Raw genomic sequence first — 16,937 nt, 5'->3', positions numbered from 1 at the left:
GGCCCTTTGTGGTTTCAATGTTACATCTGAATATCACAAGGGCAAGTGTCAGGCACATGCATTATTGATTTAATCAGATATTTTCTGGCTCATAGGACGACTCTGAAGGACAGGAAAACAGTGACCTCCTCCCCACCCCCCCACCCCCCGACTCCCATAGCAGCCATTCTGCACCAAATAGTGTTAAGTCTTTACTCAAGGCATTCCTCCATTGTGAAATCAGAACAAGGTTTAAAGATGTAAAGGTAATGTGCACATGAATTCCACACCTCTCACAATGTCTTCCTGTTGTAAATCCTGCACAATTGAAGCATGACCCTGTGTCTGGATCACAGAGTTCAGCAAACCCATGACAAGAGCAAAGATGGCAGCTGGGAAATCCAAAATAACCCTCCAGGCACCGATCACAATGGCGGCCAGTCACCCCTCCATGACAGGCACATTGGCCGGTCACTTGGTCACATACTGTGCTCTTGGAACCTTCAGGGTGGCAGTGACATGCTGGGTAAGGCAAAAAGAATTATGTTAAGGACACAGGGAAGTGGTGTGGTAGTGAAAATTATTAGGAACATAGCCTCTCATATAATGAGTTCCAGGTAAATGTTTGTTAAGCAATGCTTCACTGATTCATTCAATTAGCAGCGGGTTGTGAACAACTGGATCTTGTGAACATTTGCTTTTTGTATGGCAAAAGCAAACAAGCAACTTGTTCTCAATGACTCAAACTTCCGTACACATTAGGAGTTTAAGTGTAACTTTGAGATGGTAAAAAAAAAAAAATCTTAAGACTTCTTCTCAGGAGGGGCAGGTTTTTCTTCTTCTTAGATGAAGTAGAGAAGGCTACATACTTTTCTCGTAAATTTCTGAATCTTTGAGCCCATTTTTGTCCAAAAGCTTAAGCCTATTTGCTTGGTAGGATGCTACACAGAATAAATATTTGCTCCTCTGTGTAGATTACATTCCTAAGACTTGGTAATATTTTTTAAAAAAGGAAAGGAAGGGAAAAGGAATAATGGGGCTAGTTAAGTACCATTTACTGGGTAGGCAAGCATGCTCAAGCACTGGCCAGGAAGTGGACCAACCATCTCGTAGTCATGACTGGAACAGTATGTTCTCCTCTCTAAAAGGAGAATTAATCTGCTAGTGAGTTTCATGGTTCTTAAGGTAGCTTTCTGTGGGGAATAAGATTTTCACTTGTGGTTTACATTGATTGGGTACAGAGAACTATACATCTGGAATGTGACAACCACAAGTGGTGAATTACCAACTACAGCTGAAGTTCCCTCTAATCTCAATCTCTCTCTCTCTCTCTCTCTCTCTCTCTCTCTCTCTCTCTCTCTCTCTCTCTCTCTCTCTGTCCTGGGGCTTGGCCTCAAAGCCTGAGCACTGTCTCTGGCTACTTTTTGCTCAAGGCTAGCACTCTACCCCTTGAGCCACAGCACCTCTTCCAGCTTTTTTTGTTTATGTGGTGCTGAGGAACCGAACCCAGGGCTTCATGTATGTGAGGCAAGCACTTACCACTAGTCCATTTTCCCAGACATGTCACTGCTCTAGCCTCCCTAGACACTGGCCTTACAGGGTCCATCATTAAGCTGGGTTTGCATAGCTGACATTAGATTTCCCACTTTTATCTGAACCCCTGCCCATTCTATACACACTACAAAAGTATGGACCACCTTTTGTTCATTCCTTATGGTTTCTAATAGAGCTCTGCAAACGGTGCCCATGGATCGATCTGTGGATGAGTGAAGGGATGACAGAAAAATCTTCAGCACACTTCAGCTACATATAGATGGAACCTGAAGAATGTAGTCAAGTTCCTAATTTTTTTTTTTTTTTTTTTGCCAGTCCTGGGCCTTGGACTCAGGGCCTGAGCACTGTCCCTGGCTTCTTCCCGCTCAAGGCTAGCACTCTGTCACTTGAGCCACAGCGCCGCTTCTGGCCGTTTTCTGTATATGTGGTGCTGGGGAATCGAACCTAGGGCCTCGTGTATCCGAGGCAGGCACTCTTGCCACTAGGCTATATCCCCAGCCCCAAGTTCCTAATTTTTGCTTCTTTAAAACTCTCCACATTCCTTTCCCTACCTTCAAAATGTCAAGGTTGTAAACAACCACCTTCCCCCTAATTTTTTTTTGCTACGTACGGTGACAGCCATGATGCCCCAAACTGTAGCTTCCAGCTGAGCATGTGTCACAGCGGCGCCCGGCCACATGAGGTTTACACTGGCACTGGCCACCAAGTCGGCTACAGTTGATCCCGACTGCACCCTGGGGATGACACTTGCAGGCTGCAAAGCGGTAGAGGTGAAGGAGAGGCAAAAGAGTTTAGCTTATTCATCTTTCATTTAGTACTTCTTTAATCCTCAACTACTTCAACTGGGTATTCTTGTAATGACTGAAGGCAATAATGCCTGTGTAGTCTTTAGAACAGTGTTTGATAGGTAGTAAATGCTTTATGAACATGACTTAAGTTAATGGAAGGCTTAAAAGAAATTGTTTTAAACAATTGACTACTCTAATGTCATTGTTAGTATTGGTGTTATTATTACTGTGATTCCTAACATTGTTTGCTGGTGCTGGAATACATTGTTATGACCAAGATATGAAGCTTGTTTCTTAATGCAGCCTTCTTCAGAAATGCTGCTGTTGGGAAGTGATTGGATCACAAGGGTTCTAACTTATCAATGGGCTAAACCCATTGGTGGCTTCATAATTTGATGGTATCATTGGGAGGTGGTTGAAATTAGTAGGTAGAGCCTTCTTTGAGGTGTAGATCACTGAGGGTGTGCCCTGGAAAGATATTCTTTGTCTCTAAAGCCCATTCCAGTCTTTCTCTGCTTTCTGGCCACAGTGAGGTGAGCAGTTCTACTCTACCATATTCTTCTGCCATGATGCTCTGCCTTGCCTCCAGGCTCAGAAATAATGGAGCCAGCCTACCATGGACTGAAACCTCTGACATGTGAACAAAAATAAGCCTTTATTTTTAAAATTGATTTGTCAATTTTATGTTTCATGGGAGGTGGGCATGCTGAGTCTGTAGCTCTGCTAAAGGAAAAGGCACTTGCCAGGACGCAGACCATCACTGAGATAGGCCCTATACTGTACCAGGACTCACCTAGGGAATGATTCGTGTCTCTTGGAGATATTAGAGGAAGTTAGGAGACATTTTTGATTGGTATAACTTGAGGAGGGTGATAGTAGTATTAGTTGCATAGAGATGTAGTTAAGCATCCTACCATGCAAAAGGCAGCCCCCCCACCCCCCCAGAATTACCCACCTCAAAATTTCAGTAGTGCTGGTGTAGAGAAACCCTATGCTATAGCTAACTGGTACAGACATGTTCTGTAACTTTTTTGAACCCTAACACCATTGTTTATTAAATGAAGGTTAGGATGAAAGGAGTGGGTTAGAGTTCCTCTGGCTCTAACATGCTAGGATTCCAAAATAAATGTTTTAGGACCATTGCTCCGGGGAGCTAGTGCTCCAATGCTGCAACAAAAGTCATCCTTTATACACTTAACCACACTGTGAATTACCACTCCAACATGTCACTTTAGTGAGGTGTTTTGTTGTTTGGAGTAGGTGCTAAAGCAAATCAATTCATTCATGTTTCAAAAGCATTTGTACAGATTGTTTCTATAGTGCCATTAAACACGATCCTCACCCACTGCCCCGTTGTGTATCTGGGCAGACATGCTGACCATGAGCTTCTCACAGGCCTCAGGGAGCACTCGAGGTCCCACTTCCGAGGCCATCTCTGCACAGCCTTGTATCCAGTACTCCTCCAGGTCCAGCTTGCTGCAGAAATCCTCCAGTGAAGTGTTGTGGGGAACAAGGCCAAGCTTTTGAGATAATGAGAAGAGAGACTCATGTTCAAGATCTCTGCTATCCAAGAGTTTCCTTACGTAAACAAAACAAAACAAAAACTGATTTCTGAGAAAAGTGATCCAAAAGAGGCTCAATCCAATTTCCAAGTTAAATTGCCTAAGGCTGAAGGTTTAATGTTCTGAACTAATTAAGGAATTTTTAGGTATTTACATTATGGATTCATGGGGAAAACAACAAAAGAGCTTCTTTATTTTTTTTACTTTGTTCTTAATATTTTAAAAACATAACTTTATTGCTATTAAGGAGTTGTACGGAGGGGTTACTGTTTCATAAGTCAGGTGTATGAGTACATTTCTTTTTGGACAATGCCACCCCTTCCTTTGAATTCCCCCAGTTTTCCCCCTTAGATTTCAAAGACTTTTAGTTAGAAGTCTTGTTACTTATGATGGCTTTAGAAAGTGTGGCATAGTGCAACTCTAATTCCACCAGATTCTTCTCTAAATTAAATATATACACACACATATATGTAAATATTGGTGTTCTACACTAAAGTACACTGGCTTCTTAGAGATTTATAGTATAGTTTAAATGTTAGAGGCTCTGAGATGTCTTGTAAGAAAGATACTTTTTAAAGTCAATGCTCCCACAGCAATTACTTGGTCCTATATCTAAATAATACTTATATTCGCTAAAACCCACATTTTTTACAAAGGTCACCCAGCTATTATGGGGACAAGCACATCACTGCACACTTACTTGCAAAGAGGAACCATCTCTAGCTTTGTAACTATGTGAAGAAAGGCTATTCAGTCATAGTTTCCAAGAAGATTTAACAAAGTTATGAACTCATACTATTTAAATATGTATGAATGCACTTGATGATATACAGTGGAGAGTGTTGATAAGGTCCACAGGCCACATCAGCTGGTTATATTGAGTACTTGGTGTATAAACCAGTGTTAAAAATAGGTTTTCATTCCTCAAGAGACTGACCCTGTGGCCCAGTTGAACCTTCCATGCTCTTCTTTCTGCTTTGTACTGAAAGAGTTTCCAAGACCCTTTTCTCTATCTGTTCCCACCCAGTCTTCCCTGAATTGTTCTTTGGCACCCCTGCAGGTGGAATCTCAACGGTGGTAACTGAGTGAGTGTCTTGGCTCCTCCAACATTGCCCCTCATTGTCCTCATTCCCCCTGCACTCTGGGCTTTACTCCTGGGACTTCACAGAATCTAGCAAAGGGACTGGAACTTCCCAAACTCGTGTGTTTCCACTTTTCCAATTCTTTGTTTTTAAGAAGGAAGCTGAGTTTCCCTGGATGAGATGACCTACTGCCATTTACTGACTGTCAAAAACATCCTATGGGGCTGGGGATATAGCCTAGTGGCAAGAGTGCCTGCCTCGGATACACGAGGCCCTAGGTTCGATTCCCCAGCACCACATATACAGAAAACGGCCAGACGTGGCGCTGTGGCTCAAGTGGCAGAGTGCTAGCCTTGAGCGGGAAGAAGCCAGGGACAGTGCTCAGGCCCTGAGTCCAAGGCCCAGGACTGGCCAAAAAAAACCAAAACAAACAAACAAAAAAACATCCTATGGCTTCTGCTTGCTTGCTTCCTTCAATTCTTCAGCTGCCAGTCAAACACATTCACCTCTCTCCCATCAGCAAATCATGGGTTCCTCCTTCTTCTTCCCTGTTTTTGCCCCTTAGCTCCTTAAGACCCAGATTTCTTGAAAAGTTGTTTCCTATTATCTGAGGGGATTGGCCTTTGAATTTGTGCCTCTTGTTCACATCCTGGCCTACTTGTCTATTGGGTGTCCTACAGGTTGTAACATAAACCCAATACACGGGAGCCTCTTTTCCTATCTGTACTTATTTTTGCTAAGTGATGCTGCCACCTGCCACATTCTTAATGGAGGAAACAAGATGGATATTGTTGGCATGTGCTTCGGGCATCCATACCCATCCCCCCCACAACCCACACTCATCACATCACTCATCATCATATCTACTCAATGCCACCTCTTAAATATACTGGCATGTTCTTTATGTGCCTGCCACATTCCTAGATTAGTAGGGTGGTATCCAATAGATGTCCCAGCTTTCATTCATGCCACTCATAAGTTTTCTACATGGTAGTCATAATAATCCTTTTGCATGTGGTTAGTTCAGGCAATACTCTCCTTAAAACTTTTCAGTGGCTTCCCATTGCCTCTGGATACAAACTAACATTCATTTCTTTTTATTCTGTATCCCCATTCCCATCCTCCGACACAGGGGTTTTTCACATGAGAGGCACCTCCCCTTAGGGAACATTTGGAGATTTATTGGAATGGTTTTGGTAAGCACAGTGATTGGGTGTGGTGTGTTACTGGCATTGAGTAGACAGAGATCAGAAATACTAGACTTTCTCATAAAATGGAAAATGATCTCATGTTCCTATGAAGGAGAAAACTCAGGCTATTATTGTCTGAATTCACTAAGTTTATGCTTTTTTCTTTTCTCCCTTCCCTTCTCTTCCCTTCCCTTCCCTTTTCCTCCCTCCTCCCATGTGTCTTTCTCTCCTTCCCTCCCTCCCTCCCTCTCTCTCTCTCTCTCTCTCTCTCTCTTTCTCTTTCTTTCTTTCTTTCTTTTTGCGGTGCTAGAGATTGAACTCAGGCCCTCAAGAAGTGTTCTGTCACTTAAGTCACAACTCCAATTCTTTTGTATTGCCACAACTCCAGTTCTTTTGTATTGTTTAGTTTTTCAGATAGGATACCCTTGCTTTGCCTGAGTGAGCCTCAACTCATAATCCTACTACCTCTTATCTGAGTAGTTGGGATTAAAGGCAAGTACTACCACACCTGAACCTAGGTCTACAGCCTCTTTTTTTGTTTTTTGCCAGTCCTGGGGCTTGAACTTAGGGCCTGGGCACTGTCCTTGAGCTTCTTTTGCTCAAGGCTAGGACTCTACCACTTGAGCCACGGCACCACTTTCAGCCTTTTCTGTTTATGTAATACTGAGGAATCGAACCCAGGGCTTCATGCATGCTAGGTAAGCACTCTGTCACTAAGCCACATTCCCAGCCTGGTCTACAGCTTTTAAACATAGCGGGATGTCTACAACACACTTGCTTTTATGGCTGTCTCACGAACAGTGATTCTGCATGTATTAGCATCTTTCTACTTCATCATGTCTTCTGGTATTTTCATTCCTGTGTATACACATATTGTACTAAGATTGCACATCATGTTGCTTTATTTGGAAGTTAAATGTGCAAGTAGATTATAGTGCCTATAACTTTCATTTCAGGATAGCAGAGAATGTTAGAAAATATTTTTAAGAGAAAGGGGAATGAAATAGCATGGGTATTAGTTATTCATTAAAGGCCCATGGACCAAAGCCTTGTTTTCTAGATCACTACGATTGGGAGAAGATGGAGACTTTAAGAAATGGGAGGTAGTATGAGGTCTTTTGGCCACTGGGGGCATGCCTCACAAAGGGAATAGCTGGGAACTCAGCGTGTCCCCTTTTCTCCCTTGTTCCTCCTGGCCATGAGGTAAATCATAACCTCTTGTCACAATGTCCTGTCTCACCACAGCTCCAAAAGCAACAGGGACAATGAGCTGTTTACTAAACTTTTCCAAACTGTGAACCAAAAAAAGATTTCCTCTTTACAAACTAAGTATGTATATATTTTGTCATAGTAACAGAAACTCTTAACACTGGAACTTTGGGTTCACCTGAGGTCAAGAATCATTGTGTGAATTACTGATTGAGTTTTTCAGATACATCTTCCAGGCCCTCATGACCCATGCTTGTATCTCTCCATTGGAGAGTGAACCCCAGAGGAATGGTGATGGTGTGTGACTACCATCGAATTTAATTTACAGCAAGTATTTCATAAATTTGTTCTGTAAACAAGTATATGTATATACCAACTATTGTATCTTTAGGTTTATACTATAATGATTCTTCATTTTTCAAGCACAATCCAGGTAAAAAGAGACATAGAAGACGACTAGAGGGTGCAGGACTGAGGATAAGGGCAGCCAACTAGAGATCTGAGCTGGCTTAGAGTTGACTATTCCAGGACCCAAGCAGGCAGACCAAATGAGAAGAGTCTCAGTGATAGAATTTGCAATGCACTGGCTCACTTCTTCTAAAAACTTCCCAGGACTTTATGTTCACCAACTCTAGTCCATCCCAGGGTTTGAAAAGAAGAACGACAGCTTTATATTCCGGAATAACTAATATACTTTGACTCTAAACACTTTTATGGAAGCATGTATCATGTATATGAGTGCAAATAAATCTTAACTGCCCCATACAATATTTAAAAAGAAGCAGTTTTTGCAGAGAAGAATTCTGCATTTAACAGGCTTCATTTGTTCTTGTTGGTTTGCACCCTGTTCTTAGATGCAAGTGGCAAACAGGCTGAAGAGAAACACCAACTTGGAAATGGCCAAGTCCCAGGTGGCCAAATATTTTCACACAGCAGGAAAATTGGTAGGGTAGTGTTAGCCATATTCCTCTACAGTAGCAAGATGTGCACTGGCTTTCCCCTACTGGACAACCTGGGTCAGGGACCCCAGTGATCAGTGTAGGTGTACAGCCTGGATCTTCTTTGGCAGGCTGGAGTGCCAGTCCAGCTGTTGTGACCTTGGCTCCTAAAGGCCCACAGTTGTCTTCTTCAGAAAACAGCACCCAACCACCATGACCAGGAATTTATTTATATACTCACTGAGAGAGAGGTGAGCCTGTAGCCAATAACCGGGGTACATTTAGGCTACCCCTTTGCCACCAGGTGGACTGAATTCTGTGGGATCAGACTAAAGCAACACTTCAACCACACTGTGCTGTAGTGGCTGTGAGATCTGGAAGCAGACAGAGAGGTTCCCATTTCAAACCTCTTACTTGCTAGCTCTGTGATCTTGTGCCTCAGTGCCCCTATCAGTGACTGCATGTACTTCACAGGATGCTGTGAGGATTCAATCATATCTCCAACACTTCAAGCTATTACTGTCATTATACTGTAACATGCAACTTACAATGGCCATGAGGTGACTTGCATACTTAAACAGATACATTTCTGTTTTAAAGAAACATCTCACCAGACTTTACAAGTAGAATCGTAATGGCACTTAGTTAAGAGGAACACTCAAAAAGCTCAGAGATACTTACAGAATCAACTAGGATGTAAGAATGAGTGTGGGACTCTCCTTTCCAAGGCTGAGAAAAATAGAGGTCTATGGAATATTGCACGTCTGGTTCTAAACAGATGGGTGTGGGAAGCAGTGCAATTCTGCATTAAGAAAAAGAAAGCAAATATATCAGACACAAAGGCAAGGCTCAGTTACATTACCTAAGTGGCCACAGTATTTGGTAGCATCTTACATGAGGGGGAACTTCACCATGGGGCTAAGGCAAGGCCTTGTCTACATCAAAACTATTGAGCTGACTGGACAGTAAATTTGTACTTAGTTGGCTCTTCCACAGGATTGTGTCAAATAGCAAAACCTTAGAAGATACTGGCATGGTTGAGGTGATTTCCTTGGAGAAAGTATGGGCATCGTATCTATTGTGTTGTTATCAACAGGATCTCTATTTCAGATGCCACAATCTCTGATGAGGCACAGTGAGTGACTTCAGAATTAGTGGCATTTACTGTGTAAGCTCTTTGCTATGGAGAAAATGCAATGTTTTATGTGTTGGAGGGGGAATGAGGTCAGTGGGTGGAGAAGATGAATGGAGAGAAAAAGGGAGGGAGAATGCAGTCATAATAGTCAATGTACACGTGTGAAAATGGAACCAGGTAAATGAGGGATAGATGGGGTTGGGACAGATGGGGGAGAATGCTGGAAAGGGTGGCATTGATTAAGATGTATTATATTCATAAACTGACATGTTGAATTGAAACCATTTTGTACAATTACTTCAAAATAATAAAAATAAAAAAGAACCTGCAGAGAGAGAGAGAGAGAGAGAGAGAGAGAGAGAGAGAGAGTTTATTCTTGCTATATTTTACTCTCTCATATCTCAAAGCCATCTGAATGGCTGAAATCCTGTTTCTTCAAAACACTAGAGACTTGGACCAGTCATTTAGGTATTCTTCTCAGTTCTCTCTTTGATGAAGATATATTACACCTCACTGAAGTATTTGAGATTAAATATAATATTAAATACAATGCATGGTGTAGCATGTAGTAAATTCATAATAAATGGGATCATCTCCTTCAACAGGCCTCTTCTTCATTTAGTAACACAGGATCGATACATGGGCCAAATTCTAGGAAACCATCCATGTTAAAAGTCAGGGGGCTGGGGATATGACCTATTGGCAAGAGTGCCTGCCTCAGATACATGAGGCCCTAGGTTCGATTCCCCAGCACTGGCACTGGCAAAAAAAAAAAAAGTCAGGCCCCAAGCATACCTGGAAGTTGCTGGCAAGGCCAATGCTACAGGTGTTGATTGTGGAGTCTTGTGAGTGCAGTGCCCACTAACTGCAGGGGGGTTCACCACAATCTGGACAGTCCAGTCAGCTTCAGCCTAGACGGGGGACATCATGGCGTGTCACTGAAGGATGCAAAAAACTCTTCGCCCCCCCCCCCCACTCCTATGCTTAATGGATCCGGGAGGATGTGGAATTGAATTTGCAAACCACAGCTCACTTGGGTAAGACAGTAAGACACTGGGTAAGACTTGAAAGACATTTAGGTGTTTGTCCGACAGACCCCACCTCTCTGGTGTCTAGTTTGTGATCCAGGCAGGAAGAACAACGTCTGGCTGTCATTATAGCCCAGGGGCCTGGAAAACCCCTAACCTTCCTAACCGCTCCAATCTATCTCCAAAAGAATTAACAAAATCATCATGGCTTTGGATCACAGAAAAAAAACAACAAATGGAATCCTTTATAGATGGTTACGCATTCATGCATCTCACACTTGCACACACACATTGTAGAGAGAGGACAGAAAGTCATATAATATGACTTTCATAAATTTTTATGACTTTCATACTTTTATACAGGCCAGGTCAAAGTTTGTTGAAATCCTTGGCTTTTTAGAGTTTCAAAGTGAGCCAGCAGTATTGATCATGTGACATGCAGTGACCCCTTCTAGAATGTGGGCCCCAAAGGGATTTCTTAAGACCATTTACTACTGAGCCATATACTTCCAGCCTTTAACTTTGCTTTTCTGCTTTCCTTCCCTCCTTCCCTCCTTCCCATCCTCCCTCCCACCCTCCGTCCTTCTTTTCCTCCCTCCCTCCCTCCCTCCCTCCCTCCCTCCCTCCCTCCCTCCCTCCCTCCCTCCCTCCCTCCCTCTTTCCCTCCCTGTGTCTTTCTTTCCTCCTTTCTTTTCTTCTGTACTGTACTGGTGCTTGAACTCAGGGCCTCACACTCTCTCTTGGTTTTTTAACTCAAGGCTAGAGTTCTACTCCTTGAGCCACTTCCAGCTTTATGCTGGTTAATTGGAGATAAAATCTCGTAAACTTTTCTCACAGCCTGGACTGGCTTTGAATTGCAATCTTCAGATCTCAACCTCCCAAGTAGCTAGAATTACAGGCATAAACCACTAGTACCTGGCTAAAACCTTTTTATTTTTCCCGAGGAAGACGGCTGGCAAGATTACCGAAGAAAATGTCAGGAACTACTGTTTAGATCATGTACTTCTAATATTTGGTTCCTATTCTGTTTCAGGTTTCTCCAGAGGTGTGGTAGTAGCAGACAACAGGGGGCATATGCAGTTATTCCTTCTCTGGTTACAAGGCAAGGTCTAAAAGCAAATAAAGGCTTCTGCTGCATCTCTGAGTTGGAATATCTGTGCATTTTTATTATTATTTTTTTTAAAGCATCCCTAGGGAAACGGAATTTATCTTATTTTTTTGTCTTATTCGTCTTATAAAAATATCCAGTCACCACTTCCTTCAGCCTGGCCTTTCAAACATTTAGTTGCAACTTTAGCTTCACCATGAATAAAGCATGTGTGTATATGTCTCATGGTGCTGCTTCAATGTCTTAAGGAAACCCTTTGGCTTATAATGTTTTCCAGATGGTTTTTTTTTTTTCTCAAATCGTTTTATGATGAACTCACTTAGCAAGGCTGAAACACTGCAAGAATGTATTTCTCAGCTTTCTGCCAACAGGAAGTTAGAGTTGTAAAGTACCTGAGTTTCATAGCGAACAACAATGGTGAAGCCCATGGGAAGAGGAATGTTGTTGACAGAAAATCTCAAGCCGGCCCCAGGGAGAACCCTGGCAAATCCAGGTCCAGTCCATGTAACAGGGCTCCCTGCTTCCAGCTCTCGGAAAACCATGTGGACAGAAGACACCTGGCCAAAAGTCATGGGAGGAATGTAAATTTACTGCCCTATGGTCAAGGCCCACAAGAGTTCAGGAAAAAAGAAAATTATTTCTGTGTATCTATAGGCTCCATATGAGTCATGGTTAAATTATTTCAGCCAGGACATGGAGGAATCCAGCTGAGAACAACGTGCTGGGATGGCAGCTTTGGAACATAGGCTACTGCACAGAATGAGGAGTGAAAGCCACTTTAATTGTTAGTACCCCATTTACTAATGACCTGAGCAAAATCCATATTAACAACATTTTCCTAGATGTAATTGTGGAATTCTAGCCAAAATATGGAGGAAAAAGAACATTTCCCACGCTTTCTTTGGGGATCTTGTCTAATTATGCATGACAATGATAAAACCCATGTGGATTTATTTCCTACATGTTTCTTCTAGGCAACATGAAAATGTTCTTCTGTCTGTCTGAGGTCATCTAAATAAAGACTCTTAACACACTTGGTGGATTAGAACCCTTCCTGGTCTCAGCTGGATGTGTGTCAGTGGCCATCTGGACCCCATAGATAATATTCTTTAATTACTTTTGCATCTGCCTCTCCACACTTACAGCCTGCACTCAAAATCTGCTTTAGTTATGCTTTGCCTGTGTTGCTGCAATAGCTTTTGGCTATTCTCCCCTTTCTGTCCTTGTTCCAATATCTTCTACATGCCAACAAAACGTTTCAAACTCTACCTAATTGCCAGCAGAGTAATGCTCTAATTACTTAGCCTGGAGTTGAAGTTGCTCTGTGATTTACCCCCAAACTGCCCTTCATTTAGTTAGTGCTCACCTAGTAACAATTAAGTGCTAGCCTCTGAATGAAGAACATCAAGATGAACAGGATGAACACCTGGCCACACAGGGGTGTGGAGTGTTGCAATGGAGACAAATATAAATATGAAATGGTACCTCTAGATTAGGTTATAATAGACTGATATATGTAAATTCACCCCATGCAATGTTTTTCAAACATAAAACACCACCCTAGCGTTGCAGTAGACACTGTAGGAGCCCCTTCCAAATCTCCTTTGCCTGGTTAGGACCCCCCAGTTGCTGCTAACAGTTCACTGTTGACCGTCTGCCCCTTCATGTAGAGAACTGCTCTTCCACACTTCTCTCTGAGTTCCACATCCATGCTGAGGAATGATGGATGGATGTGAGTGTTAAAGGCTAACCTTAATGTCTCAAGGAGCTGGACAACTTTGTCTGCAGTTCTTATTCCTGAGCTCCTTGTAAATCAACTGAAGATTTATTTTATCTGAGACTCAAACTTCCTCTTCTCTTTTTTTCCCTTTACTTCCTTAAGTTTTCCTTCCTAATAAATCACATGTAGCCAAATCCTGTTTTAGGCTCTGTTTCTAGGGCTCTTGACCTGAAACAGTTTGTACCAGATAGTTTCCTGAATGAAATAGGTACCTATGATGTAATTCCAGAGGCGAATAATTTCATCTCTTCAACTGGCAATGAGGATCTCTGTGTGTGATTTGTACCTGTGATCCCTGGTGAGAAGTAGGGGTGTAATCACCAAAACCTATGCAAACTAGGACAGGCTAAGGAGGAAAGGGGAAGCCTTGGCTTATAAAGTATTTCTGGCACTGAAAGGTATAGAAGAACCATAACTAAAAGGATGATTATTGTTCAATACTGTTGATGAGGTAGAAAAAAATAACAGGGTAGGACAACCTATCACTAATTGAAAGCAAAATGTGGGAATCAGAGGGTCATCTTGGATCATATTTTAAAGAAACTCTCATCTTTTGTGAGAGGGCAGGAAGAGCTAAACACTAGTCCTAAGGCATAATCCCTAGAGAAGGCTGGCCTACAAACCTAGGTAAATAATCTATGCCAACACCAGGTCCTCAGAGGGAAGCAGTGGGATCTTGAGATGTGGAATGAAACCCTCATGTTCTCCTCAGTGCCCCTAGGCTGCAGAAAGGAACCTACTTTTCCTCCTTGAGAAAGAGAGCCCATTGCTCCATATTTGAATACAATACAGGACCCTCAAATGCAGAAGGGGCCTGTGTCTCAAGACAACACAAGATTTCCTTAGGGTCTGCCGGTGCTGTCTCTCCTGACCACATGCTCAGTAACTAGAGTCAAAGCTTAGCATGATCCAAAAGGAAAGTGCTGGGTCTGTGAGAAAGATCAACACAAAAGGAGTTGTAAGAGCTGGCTCACTCATGAGCATCTGGAAGAGAATGGTTAAGTGTGGAACTTGATGAGCAGAATATGAAACTGGATAAGGGAGAGTCTGTTCATTGGAAGCCACCTGTGATCTAAGATTTTATACCCTGGCAAGGGCTCTGGTAGATAAGTTACCCGAGTAGCTATTGGAAATGCAACAAAAGTCATGGCCTAGAATCGCTGGAGATTCAGTTTGCAGAGATGCCAGAATGTCTGAGCAGGCTATGGAGGAAGAGAAGCAAGATGCATTGAAGTGCGCATGCTGTGCTGGATCTAAGCTTAATGCAAGACCAGAAAACCACTAGCTTTGTTCTTGGTGGGGGAGCTGGAAGACTTTTCACTTACCAAAATGATATGAACTGGAAAGCTACTACCAGATCTCTGAGAAGCTGAGTATTAAGTATGAGTGGTAAGATAAACAGTTACAAAGTGGGTTCCGTATTAGGAATGTAGATGTCAGAATAGGCTGGATAGCAGCATTTAATTCTCAAAAGGAAGATGGGTTTAATAATTGTGATGAGCAGCAAGGCTGGAATAGAAGACAAAGAAACTGTCCCACAGGAATATTTTACAGAAATGATCAATAGATGATTAATCTTGCTCTTTCTTTCTAGGAGAAAGACAGAAAAGCAGTTACTAAAGATATTGTTTAATGTATATAACTAAAAATGAGCAAGAATGAATCAGCAGAAGGCCAAGGTCAGCTGTTCCAAGGGAAAGACATGACCCTTCTTTGAGTTTTCAGATCTGATCTACTTCTCAGTTCACCAAAAGTTCACCAGAATCTCACTCCCAGGGAATCTAACTGGACACCGACCACACAGCCCTATATCAAACCCAAACAAAGACTCTCACAAAATCATAACTTATTCTCGATTCTTCAATTACACTAAACCTATCCATAGCATTGATCGTGTGTCCTACTTACTAATAGGCCTCATCTGCAGAGTGACCCATGGGGCCTGGAGATAAAAATGACTAATTATGTCAGGGCTGGGGAATGTTGGAGAATTGGTCTAAAGGGATGAGGGGAGTTTTCCACATCAGTGACACAGAGGGTCCTTCAAGAGGCAGGGAGTATGCCTGGGAAGCTCAGTGTGGGGCTTCTTGAGGAGCTGTTGTGGATCAGAATCACCTGGGTATCTGGCAAACAGATTTTTAGGCAGCTCAGATTCCCTGATATAGCATCTCTGGGATTGTTTCGTACAAATTGCCTCTCTGGGGAACACTCGGGCACTGTATCAGAGGATCAGTGATCAGTGACACAGGGACAAGGAGAAAGGAGAGGTGACTCACCTTTCTCCTCTTTCGGGGGCATACAGGTCAATGACAGCTACTTCCAGCCCAGAGTCAGAGAAGGTTTCATGGGGATGTAGAATGGGAATGGAAACAAGTAGGAGAAAGTAAAGTCATCACGATTGGTGCCCATGGACCTAGCAGAGGAACAATCCCACAAAGCTTTTTTGACTCTCTTAGGTGAAGTCTTAATCCTTTACCTGAAGCCCATGCTGCACTATACACAGCTCCTTATGATACTTAGCTCATTCTGCTTCATGCCATGCTTGTGACCATGCTTCATTTCCTGACCTCCAACCTCAACAGCATGCTCATGACTAAAAATTTCCTGGTGGGGGAGCTAGATGACTCTTGTTCAGTTACATTACATTTTCTCCACCATTTTATTCACTCAATAAAGTCTCTGACATGCAAGAGGACTGACTGAGGTGCTGTGCCTTCTCTAGTGGAACCATTTGTGAATGCGATTATGGAAATGCTCCATTCTCTGTAATGATTGAAGGAATGAATGAACACATAGATTGACATTGGCCCTGACTTTGAGTGCCTAATAGTTGGATGGCCATAAGTTCTTGGGCTTTTTGAAGCCATTGAAGGAGGGGTCCCTGAAGAAGTGGCATTGTCTGGCTCTCACATTGGCACTTCCCAACTGCAGCCATCTTGGTGTCTGGGGCACAGATACCACCGCACCCTAAGGCACAGTAGCACATCTCTTCTCCAGTTAGGAGGAACACTCCTCAGCCTTCACTTCTCCTTGTTAAAATGAATTGATAGTGCCTGGACTCACCAACACTTTAAAACCCAGAACAATGTTGTTTTGAAGAGAATAAAGTTACTAGAGTTTTCCTCAGAAGGTCTCATTACTCCAAGCTTGGTGCTAAAGATCTTCCTTCCATTACTACTTATAAAGACAGGGCTTATAGGAAATGAGCACTTGTGGGTCCAGGCCTAGGGCTAATGAGCACTTGAGGGGCCAGGCCTAGGGCTAGTACATGACTTCAGTTTTCATTGGTGGCTAACAGAAATGATCTTTAAGAAATGATTTTACCTTATTCTGCTCATCAGCACGTAGGCTTTGCTTCAGATTTTTCTTCAGTATTATATTTCCTCTGTCCATTGTGAAATCATTTCCTTGTTGCTGGAAATACACATCACACAGTGGCAAAGCTGTTGCTAATATCTTAAAAACAACAGAGATGACAATTTAGGTAATCATAAAAGAAATCAATCATTCTATAGTACTAGAGTTTCAGATTACACTATCACTTAAAAGGTAATTATAGTTCTCATTTAATAATCTCAGGAATA

At 42.5% G+C, this 16,937-nt stretch overlaps 1 protein-coding gene across 1 annotated transcript in view; it reads right to left on the bottom strand.

Annotated features, from left to right (window-relative positions):
- The window catches only part of Lamb4 (laminin subunit beta 4), a 90,287-nt gene that overhangs the window by 35,143 nt on the left and 38,207 nt on the right, over nucleotides 1-16,937 (bottom strand). Inside the window, 6 exon segments of the mRNA XM_048339790.1 lie at nucleotides 270-501; nucleotides 2,144-2,287; nucleotides 3,664-3,841; nucleotides 8,984-9,104; nucleotides 10,233-10,348; nucleotides 11,966-12,163. Of these exon segments, the coding sequence (XP_048195747.1) occupies nucleotides 270-501; nucleotides 2,144-2,287; nucleotides 3,664-3,841; nucleotides 8,984-9,104; nucleotides 10,233-10,348; nucleotides 11,966-12,163 (989 nt within the window).

Source organism: Perognathus longimembris, chromosome 2, assembly GCF_023159225.1.
Source record: "Perognathus longimembris pacificus isolate PPM17 chromosome 2, ASM2315922v1, whole genome shotgun sequence".
NCBI classification, from domain to species: domain Eukaryota; kingdom Metazoa; phylum Chordata; class Mammalia; order Rodentia; family Heteromyidae; genus Perognathus; species Perognathus longimembris.
The sequence above is the reverse complement of the archived record's forward strand: the minus strand, read 5'-3'. Positions and strand labels throughout refer to the sequence as shown.